Source organism: Vigna radiata, unplaced genomic scaffold (genome assembly GCF_000741045.1).
Source record: "Vigna radiata var. radiata cultivar VC1973A unplaced genomic scaffold, Vradiata_ver6 scaffold_83, whole genome shotgun sequence".
Lineage (NCBI taxonomy): Eukaryota > Viridiplantae > Streptophyta > Magnoliopsida > Fabales > Fabaceae > Vigna > Vigna radiata.
The window spans coordinates 42,946-54,020 of record NW_014543268.1 but is presented as its reverse complement, the minus strand read 5'-3'; the positions used below and the strand labels follow the sequence as shown (position 1 = coordinate 54,020).

The 11,075-nt window shown below is 32.6% G+C and overlaps 1 protein-coding gene across 1 annotated transcript; it reads left to right on the top strand.

Annotated features, from left to right (window-relative positions):
* Positions 1-5,356: 5,356 nt before the first annotated feature.
* On the top strand, positions 5,357-9,195 carry LOC106754067. The gene is made up of 12 exons (XM_014636009.2): positions 5,357-5,637; positions 5,764-5,812; positions 6,235-6,381; positions 7,113-7,243; positions 7,328-7,397; positions 7,529-7,619; positions 7,830-7,899; positions 8,018-8,113; positions 8,205-8,304; positions 8,387-8,470; positions 8,554-8,645; positions 8,833-9,195. Exons 1-12 carry the CDS (start codon positions 5,374-5,376, stop codon positions 8,962-8,964), a joined length of 1,326 nt encoding a protein of 441 aa, XP_014491495.2. The 5' UTR covers positions 5,357-5,373; the 3' UTR covers positions 8,965-9,195.
* The last annotated feature ends 1,880 nt before the right edge of the window (positions 9,196-11,075 follow it).

Below are 11,075 nucleotides of genomic sequence, written 5' to 3'. Positions count from 1 at the left end.
CTCCCCGTGACATTCACCTCCACTGTGGTTGGTTTGCTTCTGCTAGACTAGTGAACCCCAGATTGTTTAAAAGGATCTCCTACGATGATTGCTTGATCAATGGAGGGAACCCTTTAATCCCTGGCCAGATAATCAGATTCGCATATTCCAATACTTTCTTGTACCCTCTTGCTTTCAAGTCTGGAAAATTTTGCCGATGAATCCAAATATAAGGTAAAATAAGTAGAAAAGACTTCTTTGTAATGATAACCAACCAACCCATGATTTCACCTAACCATTATTTATTACAATCAAAAAGCTATTAATTAATATTATGATTTTGTGGACTATGTTATTGTATTTTACACTTTTATTTTTTATAGATATACTTTATTATCTTTCCGTCTATCACAAACCAAATAGTCAATCTTAATAATCTACCGACTTACCAATTAGACTAATTAGTTGAGAAGGAAATTGATTAGTCATGCAAATTACCTAATTTCTTATTTCAAAAATATATATATATATATATATATATATATATATATATATATATATATATATATATATATAACAATTAAATTTGAAAACCCCATTTTGAACCAAATTATGTATTGAGATTTGACAATTGTTTATTATGAGTGCACTAAATTTGATTCACATGAAAAAAAAAAAAAAGACATTAGAAAGTAAAAGTTGTCGAAATCTAAAATTTGGTGTACAAAAGATTCATATTTAATAGATTGTAAGAAATTTATTTTGAAAAATTATTTAAAGAAAAATGTAAATATATATGTATGTCGAGATGCATAATAAATGAATAAATAAAATATAATTTGAAATGAGAATTTATAAATGTCACATCTTAATAACAATAAATAAGATGAATATTAAAAATAAAATACATTCTTCTTTAGAAAGCTTTATTAAATTAATTGTTTCTTAATACGTGTGCAGTAGAGAAAAACATGGTTTTATCTTATATCTTTCACCTTAAAGTAATATTATTCATATTAAAATTAATTATTAGGTATCAATTTGACTTTTATTTAAATAATAGTTTTGAGAAAAAAAGTATGATTTAAATAATTTGTTCATGTGTGTTTTGACCATGAATGACATGAAATATTTTATTAGGTTAAAAGTTTTTTTTTCTCGTTTTGGTTCGGAAAATTCGAAATGGTCTCTATGTTTTTTTTGTGTTCAATTTGATCTTTTCGGAAAATTTGAAATGGTCTCTATATTTTTTTTTTTGTGTGTTCAATTTGATCTTAAAGAATGTAATTGGTGTACAATTAAGTCCTTTTAACTAATTCCATTTAAATCGTTAATGGCGAGCTGTCCAAATGTGCAGTCAGAGAATGAAATGTTATTTATTGACTGATGACTGATGTGGATATAATGAGGTGAATTTATTATTTTTGAAATTTTTTTTCTGATATTAGGCTTATTATTTTCAAAATTAAATTAAGGGTATTGATGTCTAAAGGGTTGATCGTGATTTGGAAGGGAGATCTGCGAGATTGGGAAGAACATCAGTGAATGGTCCTAACACCACCCCATAGTCCAACGTTGCCGAAGATATCACCGTTGGTCGTACCCATCAGCTCCTCCATTGTCGCAAACTTGTGCCACCACCATCAATTAAAATCCAAAAACGCAATAATCAGGACCCCTAGCTCCAAATCTCAAAAAGAAAAAAAAGAACACAAGTACAGGAAATCCCCAAAAATCCAATTTGAAAACAAAGATTTCAACTCCTCCAATCGCAACATCAGAAAAACCAAGAACAGAAACCCTAAAAAATTTCCAAATTCAAAAACCCTAAAACCAAACCCCCAAATTACAAGATCAAAACCCTCAACCTATAATTGTTAACCTGCAGAGAAGAAATAGAAACACAAGAACAACCCTAAATCACAGGCCAAGAATGCGTTGCGAAAAAGGAGTTCACGCCCTAGCCACCTGAACTCGCATCCCCATTGTGTAAAAACCCCCAATCAGAACCAAGAAAGATAAGAGAAAGGAAGTCTTCACTCCCTGTGACGCAAACCAGAACTAGAACAAAAAGGAAAAGAGATCAGCGTCTCCCTCCTACGAAACGAAGCAGAAATCGAGTGAAGAGAAGATGAAGGTGAGTGCCTGTGCTCCTTTAATCTGGGTTTGGCCGTGAAGGAAGACAACCCATAATTGGGGAAAAAAATTGTGATTAGGGTCCTCTGAATCTTCCAAGGGGATTAACTAAAATTTAGATAAGATAATTCTGATTTAGAATTTAATTAGGGTTCCACTTAGTATAAACTTAATTTTTAATAATAGGATCTTAACTCTAATTAATTCTTAATTATAATTAAAAGAGAATCCTAAATTTATAATTAATCATATTTAAAAGGAAATCCTAATTCTTTTCAATCTTACTTTCAACTTTACTAGGAGTACACGTAAGTAAATAAGTGACATTTCATTCTCTGACTGCACAGTTGGACTTAATTGAACACCAATTACGTTCTTTAGGACCAAATTGAACACAAAAAAAAAAGTTGGGGACCATTTCGAATTTTCCCAACCAAAACTGGAAATAAAAAAGGCTTTTAACCTACTTTATTATAATCAAAGTTTGATTATCTATATAAAAAAAAAAAAGAGTTATAGTTATTTAAGTAACACTAGTGCAAAAACGTTGTTTAACGTCACCCATTAGACGTCGGTTTCGTGAAAAAACCGACGTCTATTACTGCACGGTGGCATTATCGTAAATATATTGGAAAACTGGACGTCAGTTTCGCTGTTAGGCGACGTCTATGACATCATAGACGTCGCACCTGCCGACTATCTGACGTCCAATTGCCTGAGGTATGTGATAAAACAGTCAATTCGACGTCGGCTAGAAAAAGGCACCGACATTCAAGTCACTGACAGGAAATTGAACGTCAACCGATTCAGCTTTAGACGTCGCATAGACGTCGAATCTCCTAAAAACCCGACGTCGAATGGGCTACAATTAATGTTGTTCACCTAATTCCCAGGCGCTTAGACGTCAGGTAGTCAAACGACGACGTCTAAGGCCTCTCTGGAAGGCGGGAAGACAAACATTCTTCAATTTAGACGTTGGCTAGGAGGGGCACCGACGTGAACTACCCTGACAGGAAATCAAAGGTCAATCTTTTTAGCTTCTTTGACGTAGAATAGACGTCGAATCCCCTGAAACACCGACGTCTATAGACATCGGTTTCTGGAGCAACCGACACCCCATTTCATTTTAAATAGATCGCAGACTCTTATCGCCATTCAGTTTATGATCGCGTCTTCATCTCTTCTCCTTTTTCTCTGCTTCTCCTCTTCTTTTACTCGTTTGCACACCTCTACTTTTTATCTCTTGCGGCATTGCATTGTGGTTTCTCATAATGTCATTGTCTTCGTCCTCTCCTTTTTCTCTCTTGCATCCCAGGTGCGTGGTTTTTTTTATGCTTTACCATTTAAACTTTCTTTAGTTTTTTTATCGCTTATCTTGTCGTTCAACTGATTAAAATCTGCTTTTTTTGTGTTGTGTTTTAGTGCAGTTTTGATCCTTTCTCTGGGTAACATAGTGTAACATTCTCCCTTTGCTGGTTTCCTCACAAGAAGAGTAGGGATCTTTTGAGTTTTCTATGGCTTCTCGACCCAAAATGGAACATGGGTCCTTGTATAGTTCTCGTGTCACCGTAATTTTGTTCTTTTGCGGTTGAATAATGGGAAGTAGTCATGGACCCAGGTTCGATTTTGGGTTGAAATGTCATAGAAGATTCAAAAGACGCAAGGTTTTTTTGGTGGGGAAACTAGCGAGAGGAGAGTGTTGCACTATGCCATCGAAAGTCTGGATCAAAACTGAACTGCACTAAAACACAACGCCTTTGTTAGACGTCGGTTAGTGCATGGTCCGACGTCTATAAGTAACATAGACGTCGGTTAGTGTCATTTATAACTTCTATATATTCATGTTGACGTCAGTTTAAGCATAGGTGGACGTTTATATAGAGTAATTAGACGTCGGTGTGAGTATAAGCAGACGTCTATATAGACGTCGGTCGATATCGTTAACGGACGTCTATATAGACGTCGGTTCGGAGGAATTGCGACGTCCCATAGACGTCACTCTATAGACGTCGGTTGTAAAAGTGACATTAAAAGCCTAAATTAACCGACGTTAAATAGCGTTTCTGCACTAGCGTAATTTCCGAAGTCAGTTCATCATTTTAATAAAAAATGGATGTATTTTAATAAATTTAAAATTAATTTAATCAAAACAATTACATATAATTGAAAGAAGAAATGAGTAGATTGATTACTTTGAAGTTGTACTACCAAACAGGCATTCATCTGAACTGATACAGTCATGGTGCAGTGTGCTTGTCTCTCTTTTAATTTACAAGCAGACAAACACACTCGCTGAGATTTCTGTTAATTTCATGTGTTTGTGTTGTGTGGTTCTTCAAGCTTACTATGAAAACACAAAAAACTCATTTCACTTCATTCGAAAAGCTGTTCTTCTCTATCACCATTCAGCAATAAGAATAATGAAAGAAAATGCAAATTCACGAAATAATCCTCCCCGTTTGAAAGCATGAATGAGTAATCTAGTTAGAAATCTTTTTGCATCACAATTGGGCCTCGTAGCCCATATCAAAGCAGGGAGAAATAATTACTTCCTATTCAAATTGGACCTCGTGGTCCATACCAACCACTCCATATTATTTGGATAAAAAATTTAGACTGCAATTTTTTTCATCAACAAATAACTTCCTATTTCACTAATATTTTTTTTTTCATTTATGAGATTATGCTTCAGAATTATAATTTTATATAAAAATTGTAATTAATTATCAAATAATTATTCAAATTTATTAGTTTGGTATAAGTAGAATAGACAGCCCAAATAATATTTTTTCTCTATATCAAACATTTTTCCTCGAGACTTTATTTTTTTTCTTTAAACATTTAATTCACATGTTATTTGTATTAGGATATTTGCGGGTTTGGCACCACTTCATTCATTACAATAATATCGTGCTTGGTTAAATTAAATTTTCTTATTTTCGTGGTAAATCTAATTTGTTTATAAATAGATTGAATTGTGTTAGATCAATTGCCAAAATTTTAGAAAGTTATTTTATTAAAAATTACATTTTTCAAGTATTAAAAACTTATTTGAAAAAATAAGATAGTTTTTATAAAAAATAATTCAAATAAATTATATATAACATAATAAATTAGTTTAAGTTGTGTTAAATTTAACCTATTAATAAATTAAATTAAATTGGGTCCTATTTTTAAAGGAATAAAAAATGAAAAATTGTAGACTTATCCTTTCCCAGGAGCACTATAAAACAAGAGATGAAAAGAGGGTGTGGGATTATGGCTCTCAGATATTTCTGCACTACAAATATTTCAACCAGATATCAGGATGCTTCTACTAAAACTCTTGCTCCATCTTCTCTCTTTTTAACAAACTCAGGCATGCACAGTTCCATCCCAGAGACAAACACCAAGAACAAGTCTACTGCTGACAACTTGAAGAGCATAGTCAACACTCTCGTGCTTCCTTCCATTTCATCTTCTCCACTTCACTCTCTCCACAAAGGTAACTGGGTCAAGCTCATTTGTGGTGCAAGCTTTGAGGTATGTAAAAGTAAGCACACTTTGTTTTGTTTTTCAATTCGAAAGAGTTTCTCATACTTCCAACAACACACTCTCTCTCTCTCTCTCTCTCTCTCTCTCTCTCTCTCTCTCTCTCTCCATATATAGGATGTTGTTGATGTCAGAAATCTCAGCCTGGTTTACACTCTTGCTGGAGGTAAGGTCTTTTGTTTGGGGTTAGAGTAATATAGCAGACAATATATACATTCACGATAATCAGCATGCTGTGGCTCTTTTTTTCTTTTGGACAATTGAAGCTTCCTTGAGCATTGCTTTCCATGATTACAAATCCTTTGGGTGAATTCAGCTCTGCCAAAATTATGGCTTTTGGATTTTCACTGTGGACAAAAGTTAAATGCAATTCTGTATGTGCTCTTGGTTTTTTTCTAATCAGAATTAGAGTTTCATTTCATCTTGTTTTACACTAATCAGTGAAATTTTATTTATGATTGGAGAATAACACCAAAAGGAATTGCATTCATCAAATATTTTTCCTCTCACTGTTTAAGTTATGCAAACTTGATCTTATTATTAACTCTTAGAATGTCAAGTGGTCTAAATTGGATTAAATGGTTGCAGTTGACTGCATTGACTGTGCTGCTGATGCATCAGTTGTTAGTGCTGTGAATGAAGGAATTGAAGCTGCAAGAGATATTGTATGCGTTAGAAGGCCGTGGGTGATGATCAGTGTAAATGATGATAAAGATCTTCATTTTCGAAAAGCCGGTAAGTTTTAATTGGGTGCCTTTGTCAGAAATATTGTGCCGTGAAGGACCTTGCAAGTGGTTGAATTATCATGATCCATTTCAATTATTTTACAATTAAAAGATTTGCAGGGTGAACACACCCATTTTGTTATTGGCCATAATATATTGTTGTAAGCTAGTCCATATATTAAGAAAATTCAGAACATAGTTTACATATTTGAATTTCAGTACCTCTGGTGTATAACTTGACTGATTGGTTGTTGCTTTAACCAAAAATATGTCAGTCTTTTTAAAGCTAACCCTTAGATAATGATCTAGGAAAGTTGGAAAGGGAACACATGATATCCAAATTCAGAATATGAGTAAACAATTTCCAATTTGAAGTCTACCTACTCACTATATGGTGAGAGGCTCATTTACTTCAACATGGATGAAGTGGCAGTTCAATCTCTAAAATGCAAAGTTGTACTCTTTATATTCATGACCATAGGGCTATGACCATGCAGGAGTTATGATAAAAAAAATGAAAAAAGTATATCAAAGAACTTGTTCCTCTGATATTGTTGTGTGGAGACAAGGGTTGTGATAGTCAGAATGCCACTATGATGGCATGTCACTACAAAAGCATGATCATCTTTTATTATCATCGTATTGAAAGTTTTTTCTCAAATAACAAAGATTCAATATGATGCATCAGGTTTTAACGCTTAATATATCACTTAAATATGAATGTTCGTGTCTTCTGAACAGAATTTGATCCAGAGGACTGTCCAGCAGACTGTTCAAGGCCTTGTGAAAATGTGTGCCCTGCTAGTGCAATATCATTCCTTGGGAAATCTTCTGGAATTTCATATAATACTGAAGCACCAAGTGTACTGAAGGTTTTAACTTGCTTTTACAAACTTCTTCAGAACATACGGCTATGTTCTTAAAAGTTGTAATGTTTAATTGGCTATAACCTGCAGGATGGAGTCATAACAGAACGCTGCTATGGCTGTGGTCGCTGTCTTCCAGTTTGCCCCTATGATAAAATAAGTGGGATATTTCCCAGTTCCATCTGTGATTATATGTTCTTAACTCTTAAGTATTTAGTTCAATTTTGTTTAGTTACTATCTTAATGATGTTATTTGATTTTCAACTGTATGTACCTTTTATACTGATGTAGGAGAGGTAACATATGTAAGAGATGCTATTACAACTGCTGATCTAATCCAGAGAGATGACATTGATGCTATGGAGATACACACAAGTGGAAGGTAATATACAAATTGATAATATCAAATAACACAATGATATTTCTAGAATTTTATAAAGCACTTCAAGTAAAAAAGGTATAATTCTCAATTCACGAAATGCCTTGACCAAGCCTTCTGGGCTTTCTTTCTCTTTTCATGATTGAGATACACTATTTCTTTGACGTTTTTGTTTGAATCCATTTCCTTATGTGACCTTTGATCCTTCTATAGACAGAGTAATTTGTTCAAACAACTCTGGAGTGCTCTGGGAGATTCAGTAGGATATTTGAAGCTTGTAGCTGTAAGGGGTGCCTCCAATCTGTTCTAATATTTAAGGGATAGAAGTAAATTTTCAATAAATACTTAGCCTCTTGGCTATTGGGACTTTGAATCGCCAATTTACTATTGAAATAATCCAGGTTAGCTTACCTAATGGTGGTGATTCAACAATATCCGCCATGAACTATATGTTCTCCATCATGAAACCCAATCTTCAAAGCTTCAACTTATGGCAGGTGTGCCTTTGAACATTCTCAATTTTTTATGAGCCAAATTTTCTTCCATATTTCTGTTAACAAGTTCACCTTTGTTTTTCAAAAACTCAAGTTAGATGGTCGTCCTATGAGTGGAGATATTGGGAGAGGAGCAACAAAGGAATCGATTGCCTTTGCTGTTCAACTGGCTAAAGCAAAACAAAGACCTCCTGGTTTGAACTTATAACTCATTTTATGTTCAAGGCTTACATCCATTCTAGATGCTGTTAATGTTAGTGACACTTAACATGGTAGGTTTTCTTCAACTTGCTGGTGGAACCAATGCTCACACAATTGAAGGGTTGAAAAAAGAGGGACTCTTTCAAACAACTATTAATGGTAGTGTCCCCATTTTGTTAGTTTGTATCTCATTTTCTCCACTTCATTATAACTATACCTTGCTTCTGGTTAACTTTTCCCAGAATATTTGCATGATGATGAATCAGCAATAAACTCATCTGGTTCACCACATGCTTTGATTGGTGGCATAGCATACGGTGGCTACGCACGGAAGGTGAATTATTTATTTATGTAGTTTGTTAGATGTACATAGATGTTAGTTGCATCCCTGTGCATTAAGCAACACTGCTAGCAGATTTTTTATTACCCCTACCCAATAACAATAAGAATTTTTGTTGGCTTATAGTCATACAACACTGGCATACTACTTTGTCAAGTCTTACAATGTACATTTTGGTCAGATTGTTGGTAGAGTATTGAGATCAATGCAATCAGAACATGGTGGAGCTGCTTCAATTGAGGATCATTCTGAGTATCTCTTGATGGCTCTTAAGGAAGCACTTGCTTTGGTGGGACCTGTTAAATGTCTGTGATCGATGGCAACTTCACAATCACCCTTCATAGCTGTATTTGAAAGTGTAGCGTATACCATAGAAGAATAGAAACTTGTTAAAAAGTGATAAACCATTCTCAAATCAATTTTAATCTACATTTCTAATCATAGCTTCTCTAAAACTATTTATTTCAAATTTCAAAACAAATTTTTGAGAGTTTTACCAAAAACTTATCAGTGTAGAGATTTATGTTTTTGTACTATTATATCTCTTTTAATTTTCTCAATACATGATATATAAAAAGATATGGTTAGAAAAAGTTATCTTATAATTTTAGAAATGACATAAAAAGCAACAACAAAAATATTAAAACACGACTGAAAATAGGTGATCATTGCTTTCATGAAATTCCTCAATCATTTTTTGAAGACTTTATCGCCATTGTCGATCTACTCAAATAATGTACTGAGGTCTATACAGGGAGACAAAATAATCATAACATTGTAACTTATACAAGGTTAAGGTCATACCAATTCCAATTAAGCTCGTCGTAATAATGCCAACGAAGAAAGTCTCATATGTGAATAAATTACCATAAATTTGAAAAAATTACAACTTATCTCATATTGTAGTACCTGTGTCAACCTTTATTTATATTTATAGTTATTTATTTCAGTTAACTTATATTATACTTAAATTATATTTTTAATGAAGTATAAAAGTAGTTTTAAATCTCATTAAAAGATAAAGTCACGTGACTTTTTAGGTTGTCCTATAATCACTAAATGCTTTTAAATTTTTTTTGTTTAATTAATCTATTTATTTCACTCTGTTCCACGACATGAGATATATTACAGGCACAATTTTTTTCACCTGTTTGTTCATTGTTTAGGATATTAGAGGGTTCATGGAGCACGAGCGTGGTCCCTCGTTTTCCATGCTATGGATATTTTATTTATAATTGGGTCTCCATTATTATTGTACTGGATAGTTCACTCTAACATAGACAATGAGTGTGTTTTTTAATAATTTATCCTTACAGATTAATTATTGTATTTAAATATTATTGTATTTAAATATTGTGGGGGAAGTTTCATTAGTATTAATATGTTTAGCTTGTGTTGCACGAGGATTGGTGCAACAGAAAACAAACCATAGTTTACTTAGTATTATTATGTTTAGCCTGTTTATTTCACCAAGCCAGGAATAATATGGTGGTTATTGGAAAAATTGGATATATCATATTGAATTATTGAGAGAGATGATATTTTATTTATAGGAATTGAACATTTAGAAAGGAAGAAGGAATCACTAAATATTATAATAACCTTTATGTATAATAACTTCTCATTTGGAAGATTCACTAATACACAAACATAATTTTACTAATCATATTGTAACATTAATGATAATTAAAATATGCATAAACTAAAATCACCTACTGTCTTTGGGTATAAAAATAAAATTAGTGATGCATACAAAAGTATTTAAAATCATACTTATTAATCATAGAAACATTTAATCAACCATCCAAAAATAGCTTATAACAATGAACTTCAATTAACCATAAATAAATTATTCATAATTTAGCATTATATAGGTAATTGAATTAAAATCATTAATAATTTGAAATCAAATAAATTTAAAATTTTAGTCACTTTGGTGATTAACAAAATTTATCATACTTGATTTCAAATAAATAAATATCCTTAAATGTTATAAACCATACGTAACATTCTCATACATTTTAATTTATCAATAAGGAAACATAAACATACATATTAATTGAAATTCACGTAACAATAGAATTGCCATCCAATCCAATTCAATTATCAGTCCGATACCAAGGAGAAGGAGCCCTAGGGTTTCTTAAAACTTTTCACACACATTGACAAATTTTATTTCATAGTTTGAAGACATATTCATATTTACAACAGGAAACAATAAAGGTCAAATTATTTTCTTCTACTTATTGTTTGAATAAGTTTGTAATTAACGTCATTTTAAAAAGTTATTATCATTATTTTCTTTAATCCCATTCAAAACAGCAGTGGGATTGAAAATTATAGTTCGTTTAGTTTTAAGTCTCTTAATTTCATCCCACTCGATCTTTCTGAAAAGTGTGTAACTGCTTTAATTAATGACAATTA

Coding starts and splice junctions, on each gene's coding strand:
- LOC106754067 (XM_014636009.2), top strand. CDS start 5,374: ATGGCTCTCAGATATTTCTGCACTACAAATATTTCAACCAGATATCAG. Junction 5,813..6,234: donor GGTTTACACTCTTGCTGGAG/GTAAGGTCTTTT, acceptor AAATGGTTGCAG/TTGACTGCATTGACTGTGCT. Junction 8,305..8,386: donor AGCAAAACAAAGACCTCCTG/GTTTGAACTTAT, acceptor TTAACATGGTAG/GTTTTCTTCAACTTGCTGGT.